At 34.8% G+C, this 22,089-nt stretch overlaps 1 protein-coding gene across 3 annotated transcripts in view; it reads left to right on the forward strand.

The window, feature by feature from the left end:
* The window catches only part of Cntn6 (contactin 6), a 276,069-nt gene that overhangs the window by 150,831 nt on the left and 103,149 nt on the right, over positions 1–22,089 (forward strand). For all 3 annotated transcript variants that reach the window (XM_020187691.2, XM_074044265.1, XM_020187689.2), the window contains one exon: positions 8,746–8,841. In XM_020187691.2, coding sequence (XP_020043280.2) covers positions 8,746–8,841 — 96 coding nt within the window. The remainder of the gene's footprint in view (positions 1–8,745; positions 8,842–22,089) is intronic.

A 22,089-nucleotide genomic window follows, 5' to 3' on the forward strand; every position in this document is an offset into this window, starting at 1 on the left:
TCAAGTTGGTGAAACATTATCTGAAATAAAACACAACAGGATGTGGCAGTGCTTAGAATAAAATCACATACTTTGAGCTTTAGGCATTTTTTTAAAATTATATTTTATTTTATTCATTGAGTATTTTGAGCTAGCCATGGGGTAGAACATGAAAGAGTTCAGTCTCATTGTTCAAGAAAATAAGTTCAGCTCTATCATGACAGAGGTGAGTGCTGGGGAACATGAAACCCATTTAAAAATTCAAAACATGTTAATTATGGTGGTAGATAGTAGTGTCATCAATGATAGAATTAAAGTCCTTCAAATGCTTTATTTTGTAATTACCACTTTCTATGTACTTTAAGGAGAGTATACCATCATTCCTCTGAGGTACATGCTCTTGTTAGCTTCATTTTAACAAGTAGATTAATTAATCTGCCCTCAATCAAAATTTATAGCATGGCAAAACTAGCATTTGAACACACATTGTCTGGCCCTAAACCTATGCTTTTGATCATTTTGTTCCATCACTAAACCTTTTACAGAATTCATTATTGGGTGTTTAATCTATTTTGCATGCCTGCTTATATTATTTGTTTTCCTTTCAGAAACACCAAGGAACTGAGCTCCACTCTAATGCTATTCTTAAGAAATTCAGCATCTCAGTCTATCCTGTACTGTCTAAGTTATATCATTCCAACATTCTTTTCTATTTTCCTCATCAAGTTTTAACTGTAGAGAATATGAAAATGTACAGACAGATTTGAAGACAGCCCATAGCTAGCACTTGACATCTTTGTCCTCCTTCCTTCCTTTCCTTTTGGTAATGGGTGTGTCATTGTTCTTGTCACCATTTGTCAGTCAAATGAGTCCAATATAGAAAATTATATCCAGTTCTATATGTATCTTATAACAGATTGATAAGGTATTTCATACTTTTTACTTATTCTATTTATTAAATGCTTATCTGTGACAATCCAGATGCTGGGCTAATATATAAAAGAATTTATCTACCATCCTCTCTATTTTCTCTTAAACACCACAAATAAATGGTGTATTTATTATTCCCAGAAAACAGCTCATTTGCTCTCTATTTATTTACGATTTTTTTAAAAAACTCATTTTACATCCAAAATAAAAGGAGGACTTTAAACTGGGATTACAATTGGATTTGACACCAAAAGCTCTTAAAATAGTTTTTTACCTCCTACTCAAATATTAGCATTCCAAATTTATGTCCAATATCAAGATTTAGCTATTGCCATTTTTACAGGGTTTGACAGTAGCATTGTGCTTTATTAGGTTATGTCATGTTATGTTACTGAGTTATGCTAGGAAACACAATAATATCATGAACAATGAAGCTGAGTTTATAACATCTTGAAAATGATAGCAAAAAATGAAACTGGTCTAAGTAAAGATATTTTTGTATGTCATTTAATAAAAGCCTGGGAAAATTAATAATAGAACTAAGAGCTTCTCTTTAATCAAAATCACCCAGGGTATAGGAAATAGTAACAAGAACAACTTTGGTATTTTCCTTAAGTGGTCTGCTTCAAAGGAGAGAGTATAGAGGAATAAAAAATTCAGAATAACCTCTTTATACTATCCTGAGATTCTCAGAGTACATTAATTCTCAAAGTTATCATATTATGTCTGGGAATTCTGTGGGTGTAACATAACGCTAGGAAATTTTTCTTTGTGTCTTTCGCCATTTCACTTTTGCTGGGGAAGGTATCTGTATTTCCTTGCCCAGCAAAATGTTTTTGCCGAAGGCCAAAACAAAATACGCACCTTCAGCCTGGGAACCACATTGAGCAAGTGCTTTGAATGCCTGTTTACAGTGTAAGCTTTCAACGCAGAAAGTTCTTCAGAAGGATTCTCAGAGGGGGAAAATAATATTTGATTGCCTGAAAGCAGGGAGCAGGGGACAATACATCTTAAAGTTGAAAATCAGATCTAATGTGTTCAAAGTGACAAATAATTGAAATTGCTGTTAAGGGGAGGAGAAAGAGAAAAACTGAGCAATGTCTCCAGGGTGGGGGCAGATTGCAAGGTCCATGTTGAATGAAGCGCTAGAGAGGGGCAGTCTGGTCCTTAAGCACAGGCGCTTTATAGTGTTAGTATTTTGAAACAGATTTTATTTCCTTGTGACTTGTGTGAACTAGTGCAGATCACTTAATTTCAGAATAGCGATCCTTTTTTATAAAGGAAAGTAGAGAAACTTTTGTTTCTGTGTGTTGCTGGAGGAGAGGACTCTTGTGGGGAGACTGTGGGAGAGAGAGAAAGACAGAAAGCATGTACAAGCAACAGGCTTTTAGGAATTACATGTCTAATATTTAATTTAAGATATTTGAGTTGCATCTCACTGAATCAGTAAGACTGACAGGCTCAGAATACGGTAATAGGGATGCTTTAAATGACTTATGGGTGTGTGCATATCAGTAAGTAGGTGAAAATAATGGGCTGAGTTCCTTGTTTTCACTGAAGTGAAAATGGACATAAATCAAGAAACAAACACATAGAGGAGCAAACAAAGATATAGAGAAGTCAGAACGTCAGAAACGGAGCGATTTCTAATACCTAAAAGTACAACACACTTTGTCTCCTCCAGGAACTCATAAAATTCTTGTGAAAGGTATAGGTCTTTGTTTATTTGAACATGGAGTGGCAGTTTATATCAACTTAATATATTACAGGTGTCAGGGGGACCCCAGTGGGTGTCTGGAGAGCAGAACAGCATAGTGTTGGAGAGTGAAGCTCTTGCACACTTGTCTTGACACTGAAAGTTGGGTGGGCTTTGGTCAATGTACAATAATCTATGAGCTTCCTTTTCTTCCTCTTCTTAGTGAATGTGCTAATGATCTCATATCACAGGGTGATTGTGAGATTTCAATGACACTCCTTATCATAGTATGTAGCTATATTTACATTATAGCTATTCTTGATATAACAAAAAAAGGAAAAATGCAGGAAGACTTGAAACATTAAATTGAAGTAATTCACTCATAGTAAATGGTGAAATGTATAATATTGTTGCTCAATTTTTTTAATAATAGTTCATTTTCATTTTATTAACTTTTTGGCATTACTGTTATTTGAATTCAAGGCTTCACACTTGGTAGGCAGGCACCCTACCACTTGAGCCATGACCTCCATCCTGTTGCTTCAGCTTTTTAACAGTTCATCTTTCCTGTGTCCAGCTTCCAGAATGCACATTTTCCTGATGAGTAAATATTTTTCCTATTCCCAAATTTCAAGTGCTGTCCTCTTGGTCCTAGCCAATGGACCTTGGGTACCCAGAGCTCTGAGCCAAACTATGAGAGCTGGCAAACCACTCATCCCCTCCTGTGTTAGGAGCTGGCACTGTAAGACTCATCTTCTGAATGTGATCCTCAAGCCTTGGCAATGATTGTACAGTTTTCTTGCTTTAATTAAGCTGAGATGCATTCCTACATGTGATAGCTGCATAGATGTATTCTCCTACAATTAGATGTTGCAATACTTAGCATTGCAGGAACTTAATTTTAAGTACATTTTGGTGGCCCTTGTCTCTCCTCTGCACCTTGGTTGCTCCAGGAGAGAGCAGATGGCCCAGTAATTCTTTAAAACTCATTTTATGGGCCATTCTCAGGCACTTCCTGCTGGCCTTTGGAACAGAGCCTTGTTTGTGACTGCATTTTTGCTTATGCTTCTGCCAAATGCTTCCTCCAAAACCAGCAATAAAACCACAGGACCCCATAATCTATGGTCATCAGAATGGCTTAATGAGTGCAGTCTCAACAATTGGGATCTTTAATAGCAACCAGCACTGCAGGACGTACACCTTGAGTACAAGGACAGCCTGGGCAGGTCACCTTTGTGGTTTGTGGGAATATCTCCAAATATTATAGAATTTGAGACCATCTCAGGGAACAATCTCATGCTATGCTATTTTCTCCCATGCAAAAATGAATAGGGCAAAAAAGAAACTGGTGGTGCTCTCTGGCCTCTTCTCATAGGAGAATAAATCTCATTTTTAAAGGTCTTTCACTACAAAGACAATATTCATTGGATGCCCAAATGATTACCTAATTCAGTGAACCTGACCTCAAAAATTCGTCTGAATTGTCATGTCTCTCTCTGGGAGAAAGGTATTTGAAATACAGATCAGATGCATAAAATAGATCCTGTTCAAAATATTCCCACATGAGAGGTCACCTAGTTTGAATAAGGTGAGATTATTTCCTGTCTATGATGTTTGTGCTCTTAAGTGGTTTTAAAATCTGAATTATTAATTAAAATCTATGAACTAGTAACATTTTGAAACGTCTGTGTTTTGATATCTAATAAGAGCTGTATGACTTTTGAGAGAAGTTGATTTCCTTTCATGTCAGTTAATAGAAACCCCATTGTAATCAAAAAAAGCACAGAGAAATTATATCACAAATGGATGCTATTTAAGTGGAAGCAAACGCTGAGTATATTAAAGTATCAGCAGTCTTATTAACACTGAGTAATAATGACTTCTGATTAACACTGATACCATGATTGATGTTCCTGGGAATATACAGCACTGACAACGTGACATTGAGAGAACTCAATTCAAAGCTTATTAATTTCATAGAATCAATTTCTCATTACTTCTTTTGGACTGTGTTTATTTTTGTGACCACTAAAAAGTAATGACAATATAATAGGACCTTTTAAAAATAAAAATAAGGGGGTAATAACCTTAAAATTATCACCTATTATAAATACTAGAAATATAAATTGAGTTCCATGTATTGATATTTGGTTTTAAAAATATAATTTAGTAGGCTTATTTTTGTTAAGGCATCATATTTAAAGTGATATATACCCAAGTGATAAAGAACTCACAAGTCAACATGATATTTTTTGTTGTCATTTGTGTTTTGTTTTGTTTATACAATGCCTTATGCATGCTAGCAAACATTTCACCACTGAAATATATGCCTATGACTAAACATGAATCTGTTTCATTGAACTTTTTACTTTACATGGATAGAAAAGCAGCATATCAAAAAGAGCACTTACTTGGGAAAGAGTGTAGTGAGGAGAGCTGTAAACTATGGATGCTTCAAATAGGATCATTCTCCTAAAAATGTATTGGAACTAGAATGTGCCATTTAATTTTATATGCAGTTTTTTCTATATAGACTATTGTATCCATCAGAGGAAAAATATAATGGTTTGCTTTCTGCATTTAGAATGTCATAATCATAGTAATTACCACCATAAAGTACCTACTCTATTCCTGGCTGTACTCCAGGTTCTTTAAATTCATTATTTCATGTAATCCCCACAACAACCCTGGTGAGTATGTACATTTATTACATCCTCTAACTTCTTAAGTGACCTACCGAACACTCCCATCAATTTCATAGAAAAGTTTGAAACCATTGCCAAAAACTTACCTAAGCAGCAACAACTGTGCAGTCCATTTGTGTATGGACATATATCTATTCTCCTGGTTCATCTTTCCTACAAAAGTTAGTCCTTTGACATGGAGTCTGATAGTTACCATTATGGCTTAATAAGGACTTAAATCTATGTCCTCAAACATCAATCTCTTTATTTGATCATTTATATCAGGACTGTACTCTTTCCCTCCATATCCTCTTGTGTTCTTACTAAATCTCACCTCTTATTTAGAGCCTACCCTAAAGAATTTGCAAGCCTATGCTCTTTATGTCCTTAACTATTATTTACTATACAAGCCTCAATTCATACTGACTTCCTCCCAATATACCACTGAAAGGTTTTTGCCAACATCACATAAGACCAACAACTTCTTTCTGTGCATATCTTATTCTGTCTTTTAGTTGCTGCTCTCCACATTCTCTCTGGCTCTATTTTTTTCTCTCCCTCTTTCTAACTCTCCTCTTTTATCTCTATGGTTTTCTATCTATAAATATTTTAGATTTTCACTGTTTGGTTCTGGACAACAATTTACAAGGTTTCTCAGGTCAAAAATTTGAGCTATCCCATGAAGATCATACTTATTCTTATTGTTGTCAGTGAATGAGGGCAGAGGAGGTCTTAGGGATAGACAAAGCAAATTAATATCCAGTGTTTACTGGTTCTGGTCACCATCGAAGAAAGAATTCTGAGGTGAAACAAACTAAGGAATTAAGAGGAAATTTTTACTGCAGGGTAGAAGTACACATTCAATAGATAGGGCAAGATTATCAAGAGTCTTGACCTTTGGGATTTTGGGTAGCACATTTGATTGACATACTTTAAAGGAAGAATTATTCATGAGTTAAGATAGGTAGGGGAGATTTTTCTGGGAATAGGATTTACTTCCCTTTTTTGTCATTACATGGGGTTTTAAAGTATATTATGGTGTCAGATGTACAATGGGAACAGCCATATCTTTAAGGGTAATCATATGGAGATGCCACCATAATGAAACAAAGACAATTAGCAGTGGTCTCAGTCTTGAAGGTCCCAACTGGTTTTGGGTGGTCTTATTTTCCACTGTTTGTGTGATTTGTGATGATGTCCTGCTGTAATACAGTTCTGTGATTGTATCAGTGAATAGCAACCTTGCAGTATGCCTCTTTATTTTTTCTATACCTATCTATCATTCCCCACCAAACTTTAAATAGAGTTTATGTGCTGACAATTCCCATTGTTATAAATCTGGATGTTGTGTCTCTATGTGTGGGGATCAGATATGTATTCCCTTTATAACATTGTCACTTAGAGAGTTGATGGATAACACAAATTTAAGATATCCAAACAGAATTTGTATATTGCTCTAAATATGTAATTTATTCTAATTATACAACAAATAAGGCTATTAAAAATAAGAAAACCTAAAAATGCATACATATCATATGTAATCCTTATAATAATTTAAAGATAATAGGAGATATAAGTATAGATATAATGATATCTACTTTAAAGATAAAAAGAGATATAATTATAGATATAATGATATCCTCACAATGTGATTTTTTTCAAAATCCATTCTGTAACTTTATACTTATTTAACGATATACTCACATTTAAATTGTTTTATCCTTTTTCTTTTGTAATGTCAGAACAGTATTCAGAAACTTTTTTTCTTAATAGTATGACATTAGGACTTTCCCAATTAATCTATTTCAGATTTAATGTCTGCTTACTAATCATTGATGACATTAGATTCTGTGTATGACCCTGGTATTATCCAACTGTTTGTGTTGTTGTAAAGCTATTTCCAGGTATTCCTTCTGTATTTTTAATATAGTCCACATATATTAAAATAGCCTGAAATATCTGTTTCTCATTGAAGTCTCACTGAAAGCTTGCCCACTATGAGCAACAACACCGTCTTCTTATTTTCAATCCTGGGTTTTCTATATCCAGATTTGTAGTCCTGCTTTATCTTAAAGAAATACATTCCCTATCCTATATCACCATCGCATGTCTCTCTTCCTCATGTATCAGGTCTGTACTTTTTTCTTGATATCTTAGAATAACAGGTAAAACTTCATTAACAAAGAGTCCCCACCCACCCCAAAAAAGTGCCTCATAAAAGACTGAAGTTTATGTATCTCTAATACAAGGATCTAGAATGGGTATTTCATGTCAGATGTGGTTTTACTTCATAAGGTCACTTCTGTACCCAGGTTAATGGTCGCTCTTTCATGTCCAAAAGTAGCATCAGAGAGCTCTCCTGATCCTGGAATTACAGGAGGTGGTAGAGTCAAGTGGATGGGGAATGTGAAAGTTGGGGGAGATGCCCTCTCAAACATAAAAGGCAGAAGCTTCACACATTGTTTCTGTTTTCCATATTTATCTACAAAAAGTCTAGGAAATGTATCCTCTGGTTATCCTCTTGATATACAAATCTGTTGCTCTAGAAGAAGAGAAAATAGATCTTCATAGACTGTCAGTAGTCTCAACTTCATAAAACTTGGCCCTACTTATAAACAGTATCTTTTTAACAACTGTTCTGGTCTTCCTATGAGATGGTAAACACAATAAGGAAAGAGTTCTTATCTGCTTTACTACTCCAAACAGCATTCTTGGGTTTTAGAATTCATTGACTGAATGAAAGAATGGCTTTTACAAGGTGAAGAAATTTAGGATTCAGAGAAGTTACATATGTTACCCATTCTTGGAGGCTAGTTGACTGGTTTCCAGAAATGTTGAAAGAGTTATACCTCAGATGCAAATAGCAACCTTTTTTCTAATCCCAGATTTCTAGGATTCTTAGATGTAGTAAATTACAACATTCCAAATAAGATCATAACACAGCTTTGTGAAGGAAGACATCAAGGGAAAATAGAGAATATATTTTCTGTCTAATTTGTTCTAGTACATGGAGCTCTTTTTCTCACACCATTACATCAGACTCCATCCACCCATCAGAATGGCAACCATTAATCTGAGATGTTAGGAGACTGCAGGAATTTGCTGCATACCTTTTTGTAATCCCACCTTCCCTGAACATGAAGAGTCAATATGTCCTGAACTTAAGAGATTTCCTGCTAGGCTACAGACTGGGAGAATAAGAATAAATAGACAGTGAGTAATGGTAACAAATGTATTTTTGTGTGTTTGGTTTAATTACATTAAAAAGAAAGATGAAATGCAAGATTTTAAAAATAAATAATCAGTGTAGATAAATTCATTGTCAACTATATATTCTGGTCAGTCAAGTATGGGAATCCATTACTCTTAATAATGAAAACAAGCTACAAATTCTTCTTTAAAATATTTCTCCTCCAAAGTAACTGATTCTAAAACTATTTTTCTTTGCTTTCCAAGATATCGAAGACTTTGAAACCAAAACAAGAAGTACAGTGTCTGTCCGAGAAGGTCAAGGCGTGGTGCTTCTCTGTGGCCAGCCACCGCATTTTGGAGGTACAATGGGAGTGTTTTGGGTGACACCATTCACATTGTCCTTCAGAAGATGAGGGAGGCAGATCAAGTCTTGGAGTCAATTATGGCCCTGCATCCAGTTCATCTACTTCATCCAAATAGTTCTACATCTAAATATTTTATTAAAAAATATTTGTTCAAGTAGCCATTCAACAGTATGCCAATAAGGAGATAAAGATGACATTGAACACAGTGTTGGTATTGGGACTTTGTATTAAAAGTGACCTCAGCTATAATTCTGGTGCTGTGACATACAGATTTCATGACAAAGGGAAATTTATTTAACCTTTTAGGCTCAGTTTGCTCATCTGCAGAAAAGAGACAATAACATAAACTGTTATTTCTTTTTTTTTTTTTTTTGCAGTGCTAGGGTTTGAACTCAGGACCTACACCTTGAGCCATTCTACCAGCCCTTTTTTGTGATGGCTGGCTTTGAACCGCCATTCCCCCTGATCTCTGCCTCCTAAGTAGCTAGGATTATAAGCATTAACCTCCAGTGCCTGGCTTGTTATTTCATTTTTATTATTGGACTCTGGAGAAGCAAATTCCAATATCCCTCATGGCATTAAATGGCAGCAAAATTTGGATAACTTCTAAACAGAATACCTCTTTGTAATGGTAAAAATTAAACAATTAGTGCCAGCCTCAGTTTTGAAAGAGTCTGGATTGGTCAGTGAATTTGCTTGTTGTCAGAGACCCAAGGGACCTATTGATTCTCATCCCCTTTTAGATTGCATCTTTTCAAATTCCAGGTGATATGGTAAATTAGGTCCTGATTTTTGTGGCATAGATAGTGTGAAAATATCCTTTGGAACCTTTCATTTAGAGCAGTTCAGTATCACATTTACTATATTATAAAAAACAATTGCAAAAAACAATACATAAAACACAAATCTAAGTAGTTCATATTTATTAAATTCTCAGATCTTCACAACAATATAGAAGGAGCATGCTATTATGATTATTGTTTTACAAGTCTAGAACACTGAGGTAGAGAAAGGTTGTGTAACTGGTACAAGGTTACACAGCTGCCCGGCACTGAAGTCAAGATTGAAATCCAGGTAATCTAGCTCCCTGATTTTCAGCTCTTAGCCACTACTGCCTGCCTCTGTTATAATTTAATACCACTCTGGAATAGTAGAAATTTAAAAATACATAACACAAATGTATAAATGTAAAATGCAAACATTTTTGCTAATGTTAAACCAAATACATTTATGAACCTTTAAAAACAAAACATTTTAATCTTTTTAATTTTTATGTACATACCAAACAAAAAGAAAAAGAAGTGAATTAAAAGTTAATAATATATTATACAATATTATTATCAAATAATATGGTAATTATGCTTACCTGAATTTTAGAGGAGAGTTACAATGCATTCAAAGCTATCTTCTTTTATTTATTTATTTTTTTGGTGGGACTGGAGTTTGAACTCAGAGCTTCACAGTTACATAATAGGCACTCTACCATGAAAGCCACATTTTGCTCTGGTTATTTTGCTTATAGGTTCTCACAAATTGCCTGGGCTGGCCTTAATCAGCAATCTTCCTGATCTCAGCCTCCCAAATAGCAAGGATTACAGGCATGAGCCATCTGTGCCTGGTTTATTTGATGCTATCTTGAGCTAAAGTTATATTATTGTAGAACATACATGCAAAAAAATTACTCAGGCTTTTTGATAGTAGTTGTTGTTATTAACTATAGTGAACATTTTTTTCACAATACCATTATCTAAGATGACAAGATGCAAAAATCATATCTTAGTATATGTAATTTTGTGATCTGATGTTTAAAAATTCTTGACACTATTGAAGATTGTGTCCAACTTGTTTACTCTAATCAGGGGTAACAGAAATGTAGAATATTTATAAATACATCAGTTGCTTATGTAAAACATTAGAGATGAAGCTGAGCAATGTCACCCTGTCATCTTCCAATGTTAAAGGATATGCTGGTTGCTAAAAGCATAAAATCTTCTTTCTAGTAGTGTTCCTAGATTAATGCCATGAAATTAAGTCACAGATTCAAAAAGCACTACTTTAAATTAAAAGTCACGTAACTGAAAAATCCTTTTGCATGGGAACAACTTGCCTAACTCTGATTCTCATTATGTCATTTTGTAGAAATCCAAGGATTTTTGTCAATAATGACCATGTCCTGGTATTGTAAGAACTTTCATTCTAAATAGATTTTGAATCTATCAAGAGCAGCTTCATTTCTCTAGGGTAGGGATGCTAGAACAATGTTCTGTTTTTCTTTGTTGTTCTGGATAAATACAGATGAGTACCAATAGAAACTCTCTGAACCCTTTATGTACACACTGACCAAAAAGAGGGAGGATGTACTACCAATAATAACACCTATCAATTGTAATAGTTCAGCAAGTAAGCACTATAATAGTGCATTCCCATATTTTTACATCAAAAAATTAATAGTACTTTCATAATATATAGAGTGAAATTCAGATTCCAGTCAAGGTCTTTCTGACTTCAAAAATGTCTATGGATAGAAGTTTCTGGAGTTAATGATTAAACTTTAATTTATCACTTTTAACACTCTTATACCTCTAAATCACTTAGTACCTGGAGGATATCTGTAACTGATTCATTTAAAATCATTCTTCATTTTTCCTTTTCCGGTTCCACTTCCTTGTGAAAGCAAAGTTCAAAAGGAATTCTGCAAAAAATAGAAGGGAACTATTGGTTGTAATGCTTCAATTTAGATTTATAGACATCTTATTTCATGAGGACCAACTTAGAGACATAGACATACATTTTATATCTCTATACTTCTTTCTATTTTCTACACTTTCTCTATCATTTTTCCTTGGTGTAAGTTCACCAAACTATATATTTCCATTTCTAATTAATACATTACCAAAAACTTAATAGCTTCAAACAACACTCATTTATTACCACTTCCGTTTTTCAGAAGTCCAGTCCAGGTCGGAGTTATCTGGTCAGGTTCTTAAAAGAATGGAGTCAGGTAACAGCTTGATATCATAACTTCTTATGAGTGGGGGAAGGAATCCAATTATAAGGTTGTCTATGCTTCAGCTGAATTTAATTCCTTGAAATTATAGGACTTTGGTCCACATTCCATCATGGCTGACTGTTGACATTGACTCTCACCTTCCAAGGGCTGCCTACAATCCTTGTCATGTGGACCCCTCCATAGTCAAAACTGGCAGTAAGAAAGATTCTCTCTCCCTGAGCCCTTCTACTTCTCCAGATATCTCTCGCTGGATGAGAGAAGGCTTACCTGCTTAGATCAGCCCACAAAAGATAAAGTCACCTTTTTCAGATCAAATGTATCATCTATTCTAAGCATGAGAGTGCTATACAAAACTGTTCATAAGTCCCACCCATAAAGAGAAGGACGGAATTGCACAGTCACGGGTTTTGAGTGTCATTTTAGGTTTCTGAACACTACTGTCTTTTCCAAGTGTTATTTTTTGTTCTGTTTTAATAATTTCTAAAATACTGTATTTTCTCCCACACTTGGGAGATATACTCTCTAAATATACTTCAGAAGTGTTTTAATAGGTAGATGGGGTTAGCAGCATAGATTGGATCAAATATTAACCTGAGCAAATGATTATTTTTAAAATTAATACTAATGCATAGTTATTATATAGAGTTTACTGTGACATGTTCTGACTTACATATATTCCAAATATCTTCTTTTTGGGCTGGCAGAATGGCTCAGGTGAAGCACATGCCAAGCAAGTGTAAGGCCTTGAGTTCAAACCCCAGTACCAGTAAAAAAACAAACAAACAAAAAAAACCCAACAATCTTTTTGTTACCCTATCTCTAATAATCCCTCTACAACATCCAGTATATATATACACACACACACAAACATGCACACACAAACATGCACACACATTATTCCACATATGACAGAGAACATGTAATACTTGTCTTTTTGCATCTATCTTAGTTTGATTAACATGATGATCTTCAGTTACACCCATTTTCCTTCAAATGACATAATTTTGTACTTCTTCATGGTTGAACATACACATTTTCTTTACTTAGTCATCTGTTGGCAGGCATCTAGGCTGATTTTCATTATTTGACTATTATGAATAGTGCTTCAATAAACATCAGTAGGTAGATGTCTCTTATTTATGCTGACCTCTTCCTTTCAGTATACGATAGGGAGTGGTATAGCTGGTGTATAGGACTCTCTTTAGTTTTTAGAGGAAACTTCATTCTGTTTTCCATTGTGGTTGAAGTAATTTACATTCCTACCAAACTATGTATAAGGGCTCCTTTGCCCCAATATGCTTACCAATACTTATTTTTTGCTTTATTTTGTAATAGGCATTCTTACTAGATTGAGTGGAATCTTGATTTCTTTTGTTGTTATTTGCATTTTTGTGGTCCTGAGGTTGAACTCAGGACCTCACACTTGCTAGGCAAGCAATCTAGCACTTGAACCATGTCCTTAGTCCTCAACCTGCTTCAGATTTACATTTCTCTGATGATTAAAATGTTGAGCATTTTTAAATAGCTGTCATTTGTATTTCTTCATTTCTTTTTTGAGACATCTCTGTTCCAATAATTTGCCCATTTATTGATTGGATTACTTATTATTGAACTTTTTTTATTACTTATTGTTGAACTTTTTTACAGTTTTATATATTCTAGATTTTAGTCCTTTGTCAGATGAATGGCTAACAAATATTTTCTCTGAGTCTGTAGGCTGTCTCTTCATTGTTTTGATTGTTTCCTTTCTGGGCAGAATATTTTTAAGTTAGGCATCTAATTACCCATATGGCAATTCTAGATTTCATTTCATAAGCTATTGGAGTATTATTCATGAAATTATTGCCTATGCCACTTATCTTGAAGGGCTTACCCTATGTCTTCCAAAGGTAGTTTAACAGTTTCAGGTCTTACAGTATGGTTTTTGATTCATTTTGAGTTGTTTTTACTACAGGGTGAAAGATAGGGGTTGAATTTTAACATTCTTCATAGAGATACCCAGTTTTTCTACCACCACGTGCTATCTTTTCTCCAGCATATGTTTCTGAAATCTTTGTTGAGAGTCAGCTGGCTCTAGGTGTGTGTGTGTGTGTATGTGTGTGTTTATTTCTGTGTATTCAGTTGCTTTCCATTGGTCTATGTGTCTGTTTTCTATGCGAATACCAGGCTGATTTTGTTAGTATGACCCTGTACTGTATTTTGAAGTCAGCTATTGTAATAGCTTTAGCATAATTCTTTTTGCTTAGGATTACTTTGACTCTTCAGGGTCTTTTGTACTTCCATGTGAATTTTAGGATTATTTTTCTAGTTCTATGAAGACTATCACTTATATTTGGATGGGGATTTTTTTTGGAAACTGTACACCATTTTCAGTAGTATAGATATTTAAACAATATTAGTTCTCCTTATCCATGAAAATGGGAAGTCTTTCCATCTTCCATTGTCTTCTTCAGTGACTCTCTTCAGTGTTTTATTATTTTCATTATAGAAATCTTTAACCTCTTTGATTAGGTTTATTACTAGGGCTTTTTTTGTTATTTGTTTATTTGCTGAGGCTATTGAGAACAGGATTGTTTTCCTGATTGCTTTCTCAGTGAGTTCATTATTGGTGCATAAGAAAGCTACTGATTTTGAGTGTTAATGTGTATCCTATTACTTTGCTGAATTTGTGTATCAGTTTTAAAAGTCTTTTGGGTAGTCTTTAATATTTTCCAAACATAGAATAATGTCATCTATGAGTGTAGATAATTTGACTTCTTTTCCTGTGAGGAAATGCTTTCAATTTTTTCTCATGTAGTATGATATTAAGCTGTGGGATTCTTGTATAACTTTTATTATGTTGAGGTATGATGTTCTTATACTTAGTTTATTCAAGGTTTTTATCACAAAGAGATGTTGAATTTTATCAAAACCTTTTTCTGTGTCTATCTAGATGATTTGTGATTTTTATCTTTGATCTGATTTGTGTTCTGTATTGCACTTATTATTAACACATATTGAAATATTTCTGCATTTCTGGAATGAAATTAGCTTGATCATATTGTATAATCTCTTAATGTGTGGTTAAATTCAGTTTATAGGCATTTTATTGAGCATTTTTGTGTCTGTGGTCATCAAGGATTTTGGCCTATGGATTTTTTAAATTGTAGCCTTATCAGGTTTTGCAGTCGGAGAAATACTGAGTTTGTAGAATGAGTATGGGAGTATTCCTTTCATTGCTACTTTGTGAAATACTTGGAAGAGCACCCCTCCATAGTCAAAGCTAGCAGTAAGAAAGATTCTCTCTCCCTGAGCCCTTCTACTACTCCAGATCTCTCCTTCCTATAACCCTGTGAGTGAAGAGAGTCAGGCTAGCAAAGGAGAAAGCATATTCTGAGGAGAGAAAGGCAGGAAGAGCTCTGGGAATCAAAAAAGTGGTGATGGATAGTGAAAAGGCACTGAGAAGCTGGAAGATCTTTCAGAGAAAAGTACAAAGCAATCCACGACTCCACTTCCAGATGCCTGACAGTGGGAGGGAAAGCTTACACTGTGAAAACAAGTTTGTTTATTCCACTCCTAGTGGTAATGAGTCCTTAAGAGAAGGCTATATACTAGGAAGTTCCTCACATAATAGTGGAAGTGGTATTCATCTCAATGTAGAAATTCAAAAAGTGTGAAATAAAGAAAACCAAGGCAACATGACTCCTCTAAAAGTTCATAACTCTGTAGTAACTGAACATGCCAGAACCTGTGGCATACAGAAAAACCAGTTCTAAGAGGGAAGCTTATAATTGTAAGTGCATACATTAAAAGAACAAAGAGATCACAAATAAGATAAACAAACAATGCATCTCAAGTTCTTAGAAAAAAACAATAAACCAAATCTAAAACTAGTAGAAGAAAAGAAATAATAAAGATCTGAGTGGAAATAAATAAAACAAAGACTAGAAGAACAAAAAAAAGGATCAACAAAACAAAAAGTGGATTATGTGAAAATACAAACAAAATTGGCAAATTCTTAGCTAAACTAACCAAAAGAAAGAGGAGTACACAAATAAAGAAAGCTGGAGTTGAAAAGGGGTGATATTACAACAAATGCCACCAATATTACAACATAGCCTCATTGTGGAATATTTTGAAAAATTTTGTCAATAAATTGGAAAAATTAGAAAGAGTAGACAGATTTCTAGAAACATACAATCTTTTAAAATTAAACTAAGATGATATAAAAATATAAAGAAATCAATAACAAGGAATGAGATTGAAACTGTAATTAAAAAATCATCTTTCAACAACTTCTAAAGAGTCTGCTCCCTTCCTATAGCACCATCCTGGGTACTTAGCATTTAACACATGGGCCTTTGGGGAACATTTAAAGATTCAAACTATAGCCAGCTCCACAAATGTACCTAAATCTATTCCTTTAGGACCAGCCTCTCCCTTTGTATCCATCTTTCCTAAAACTCTACCTTCAAAATATTTCAGGAAAAAATATAAATTTCACTGAAAGTTTAATACTAAAATGTCTACAATGCATATTCAGTTACAAATTTCATTGAGATTTCCTTTTAAAAATCTCTTTTCTCCTAAATTCTAGACTATGACTTCTTCCTAATGATTCTTTGTAATCACTCTGTTATCTGTCATATTGTTCTCTTCCCTTTGGATATCCATCTCAGAAAAATCATAATTCTCCTTTGGCATATTAGCCAAAAGAGAACCAAAATTTTGTAGTTGAGCAAATGAAAATCTTGTTTTTTCTACAAAGTCTCTAGTGTTCTAAACTCATCTCCCTCCATACCCACACATGTAACAGAGTCAATTTATTTGGTAGTGGGGTATGTGCCACTGAGTCCTAAGAAAAACATGGTACAATATGCAGAAAGGTTTTCAATTATTGATTCCCCTCACTTCCAGAATGAGCTTTTTTTTTGGACCCATTCATAATAAGGCCAAAAGTAAAACTTTCAATAAATTTTAGAATGAGCATAAAACCCTTAAAGGCAAAGCTACAAGATCACTATTTAAAACAAAAGCAGCAGCAGATTTTCATGCATTCAGTACATTAGGGCATCTCATATGAAATTTTATTTTTAAATGTCAGAGTATACATGTTTCAAATGAAGAAATATACATGTTGTTTAAAATAATTAAAATCACCTTGCAATAATAGTTTAGATGTAAAGTATACGCTGTCCCTTAATGATCTGGGTATAAAACTTTCAACCATGGACTCATAAAATCATAAATGTAAAACTTATCTAAAAAGGAATGTTTTTTTCCCTCAACTCTTGAAAATGCAAAAGCCAGATCGAACAGCTTGAAATAGGGGTATTAGTCATTGGGATAGGGTTATTGAAGGAAGAGCAGGTCTTGGGATAGAGATAATCAGAAACTTGTTTTAGGATATCTTAACTATCAAGTACCAAATAGATAAAAGAGCAAGTATTTTCAGTAGGTGGATGAAATATATATCTAGAAAGAAAAGCCTGGTTTGGAGAGGTACACTTAGAATTCAGTGTAGATTAAAGTACTTAATGTCGTTTAATCAGGTAAGATGAATGCCCACTATCCATTGAACGTTTACCTCAGAGTTTTATATACCTCAATTCATTTAACATTTTCACAGATACTATATCAATTTTTACAAACTGAGTAATCATGTTAAAGATGTTAGGTGTTAAATTAGCCAATTCATTGGATCTAAATATCACTGTATTCTATTGCTTAACCCCCTCTGGTATATTCTAATCCTGAAGAAACACTTCATAATTTTTAAAGTATACATAGACATAAGAATTCTTACTGCCAGAGAAGAAGGTAATAAGACTACCCTGAGAAGTAGACTGATTTTCCTAAAATGAATGCAGTTTTGGAGCCAGGAAGCTGATGGCTCTTTCCTTTCTTCATATCTGACCAATATCTCAGAATTCAGTTCTATCAGCCCCATACCCCACATCCCTCCTTTCTCTTTCAGTCTCCACTCACTCTTGGACACATTACTTTCCTTGCTTTTCAGTCCATGAAACAAAACTCCCATAATATAGCCTGTTACTCTTCTAGAATACAAGGTTTCTCAAAATTGACACAATCAACAATTTAGGGAGAATTTTAGATGACTGTGTTATGCTCCATTACAAGGTTTAGTAGCATCCTTAGCTCTAACCCACTAGATAACAGCAGAACCCTCTCTCTCAGTTATGAGAATGAACATGTTTCCAGATATTACCAAATATCCCCTGGTGGACAAAATCATCTACTAGGGTGATATAGACCATCTCTTACACTCGCTGTAAAAAGCTAACTCATAGAGGATAGAAATTGAGAAGATGGAAGGAAATCTAGACCATGTATATTTGTATCCCATAGCTTTCCCAATCTTCCTTAGGATTGGAGATTTCCCTAAAGTTACTCAAAACTTAGCTTTGTTTTTATTTCTTTTCCTGATAGGTTTCACTTTGTACTATTAGTCTTAGAAGTCCTTGAAACTTAATAATTGGAACTCAGGGAAGGGGAGGCTTTACATGGTTGTTTGTAGGCCCCAAAGATCACCCCTCCATGATTCCAAACAAAAGGTGAGTAAATAAGGTGAGGTCTAATAAAATATAGGACGCCAAGCAGTAATTGTAGAACAAATGGGGACTCAAATATAAAGGCATCAGGCACTTTTCTGATTTGTGTCATAAAATTACATAGCACAGTATCAATGACTTCAACCCAGGAAGGGAATTATTGCCCTTGGATTAATTCTTTGCCACCAGGCTAGCGGAACTATGATTTACCACCCAAGGGCTTCTCACTTTTAACCCTGAAGCACTATACAAGGTTTGCAATAAAGTATACTCATTCTGGAATATTCCAACAGAAGAATTTATCCAGTACATGTGAGCACTGTACTTCAGATTCTTTATCCTACTTGTTATTTTCCACCTCAGGAAACATGCTAATGCTGTTGAGCTCTGTTCAGCTGTTCTACAGAAGTTTTGGTGTCAACATTTACCATGATTGGTCTTTTTCACATGAGGTAGTTCCCCTCTGATAAAAATTACATCCCATATAATGGGTATAATTGCATGTATCTTTTGTGTTTGTATTTTAAATTTCACAGTACACGATATAGGGCTATAAAAGATGTCAAAACACAATCATAGTGTGAGAAAAAATAGGATTTGTTGTATGCTTGAGAGAGTACCAGATAGAGTCTTCAATTGCTTACTGCAGAGCTGCCATTTCTTATAATAATAAAATTGGAGAGGATGGTGTCAATGAAAAACTATGGAAAGGCTGAAGGAAAGACCAATTATCATTCAGCTGTAATGTTGCTGCTGAATCGTCACAGGGAGAATGCAGCAAAACCATTAATAACAGATAAATGTCATAGAGAGTGGAGAGAATATTTAAAAATTCAATGGTTTCAACCTAAATGGCTCATGCATTATACATTTAATTAAGAAAAGCCAAATGGGAAGGTTTTTAAACTTGCAATTTGGAAGGTGTATTTTTTTTCTTCCCCATTAAAAAATATACAAATTAAGCACTGGCAGTGGCTGATGATAGAACAAAAAAGATAAAAGTTCCCACTGCAAGCTGGCTTTGTGGATGAATGAGAAGAACCAGCCTGTGGGGAAAAGGTGACAGTGCAGAGTGAGAAAGAGAATCATAGGAAGGGATTGCAGCTTAACATCTTCATCCAGTAATAGGGGACACAAAATCATGCCTGATTTGTAGACTCAGAGCTGCTGCTGACTCTTCCTCTCTGCTTCTTCAGTTGTAAAATGAAGAGGTGGGATTGGCAGATATCTCAAATCCCTGCAATCCCAGACCCTCTGTGAATCTGAGAACTGAATAACATCCTCTTCAATAAGATCCATCTCATCATCCAAATGAATATACAAGATCATTCCTGATGAAAATCTAGGGTGTTTCCTTTCCAGGGTGACTATGGAGAGGAAACTAAGTTTTCCCACTTATATCAGTGATTTTCAAAGTGTAGTTCCACACCACAGTGTCTGTATTACCTGGAAAACTGTAATTCATACACATTCTCTACTTCCTTCCCAGACCTACTGAGTCAGGTACTTGTGGATGGAGCCCAGCATTTGCATTTTACCAAGTACTCTAGGAGATTCGGGTGTTCACTGAAGTTTTAGAACCTCGATTTAAAGAAGACATTTTTGGATGGAAGAATCACTTCTTTAAGATTTTATACGTGCTTGATTCCTTGCTAATGTTAGCCATTAACATTAGCAGTAATTTAAAATTACTTAGGAGTAATTTAAAATGACAGACTGGATCTTTGTTTTATTAGATTGTTAGGAAATTGGTAATAGGACAGGCAGTGATGATGGGGGAGGTGATGGGTGTTGAGAACCATTTGTCTTTGAACTTGATTTTGGTTGGATACATGGAAAGCTTGGAAATTTGGAACGAAGCCTGATAAGGAGAAAGAAAAGCCAAGGACAGAAAACGGACATAGAAAAAGAGGCTAGTTTCTTCAAGTGGCTTTTAAATATTCTACTATTGAAGGAGAATTCACCACATGTAGGAACAGACCAGAAAGTTTTAGTAGCTAAGATAAAAATGAATTCACCAAGGGAGAGAAGAAAATTACAGTTTCAGAACCCAAGATTGTAGGTTGAAGAATAAAGAATTTCTTGGGCACTAGTGGCAACCTGTAATTTCTCTTAAGTGGAAAGGGTTACATTAGATTTCAGAAAGCTAAAGCTTATTCCTCTTATTCCTGTCCTGAAAAAGGCCTTGAATAAGGAACCCTAAGCTGAGACATGACCCTGGGAATTTGCTCAAGATTGTCTTTATTTCACAAAAGGTTCAAAAGATGAAGAGTCAATAACAACAGAGGAATTTGAACTACATTTTTTTTCCTTTATTTTTATGTGGAGAAAAAATTTACTATCTAGACAACTCTAGTTTCAAACCAAATCCTTTGAGCATCTTTTTGGTAGAGATAGAACAACAAGCTTAGAAGTGAGGCAACAAAAGGACATCAGTAAAGAAACTTAGAAGTGAGAAACCATGGGGAATGATGAAACACCTCAATAGTGACTTGCAAAAGAAAATGAGGTTTCAATACCTGAGAACAGGACAGGAATGTCAAAGCATAGTTCTGCAAATAAAAAGTGAATTGCCAGTATGCATTCAAGATCTGAAAGCATGGACTGTTGGAGAGGTCAAAAGAGTACTGAGGGTAGAAGAGACCATAAAAACAGGACTAACCTCCCATCTCTTCAAAAGTAAATATTTCTATTTATTTATTTGGCTATACCATAAGTAATGGCTAGCCACACCTTTCTTTATCATTTATAACTGCAGAGTTTATATGTTATTTCCAAAATTATCCATTGTTATAATACTTAAGTTTAGACTGTTTGTGTTAGTAAGATTTTGGTTACTGTTACAAACACCTGAAGTAATCAACATATAAAGAAAATAGGTTTACTTTGCCTCAAAGGTTTGGAAGTTTAAGGCCATGATTTGTTGGCTATGTTGCTTTGGGGCAGCACATTGTGGTGGGAATGGGTAGAGTAGCAGAGTCCACCTCACAACTGGGAAAGAAAAGAGAAGAAGAAGGGGATGTGATCCTATAATCATTCCCAAGGTATGCTTCCAGTGATACACAGACCTTCCTCTACCTCCCAGTAGTGCCATAATGGAGATCAAGTTTTTAACACATGGGCTTTTAGAGGTAAAAGATAGAGCATTGCTTTTCATTACACTAAAGGCCATCTGTTATCTCCAGTGGGTACAAAGTCCAGCTTTTGTCTCCTGGATATTGATAGAGAATGTTTTATTTAACCCTTGAACACATATCCCTTCAATTTATGAAGAGAGCATTAATGTTCTTCCAAAATCTTTTTCCCAGTGACAAATCTCAATCTAAATTTTTGCATGTTCTTTTGTGACATAGCTTCTAGTCTTTGCTTTGTTTTGTTACCTGTCTCTTGAAACCCTTGAAACTTTTAATTCTCCTCTCAGTAAAGAATACTGTGATACAACATCATGCCCAACTGTGTGGAAGGTGTTGAAAATACAGATTGCATGTACTTCACTTGGATATCAGGAAGTCGACTTGGTAGGAGTAACTTATTGTGTTCTCACAAACATCCTTAATGCTTACAATGTATATCAAGAATCAGTACCTGAGTAAAATGTGACACTTCATCCAAATAGTTCAGAGTAATATTAAAAATGATATCCATCTTGTTTTTATAAGTCATAGCTCATAGCCTTTCTGAC

The sequence above is a fragment of the Castor canadensis genome, chromosome 10, assembly GCF_047511655.1.
Source record: "Castor canadensis chromosome 10, mCasCan1.hap1v2, whole genome shotgun sequence".
Lineage (NCBI taxonomy): Eukaryota > Metazoa > Chordata > Mammalia > Rodentia > Castoridae > Castor > Castor canadensis.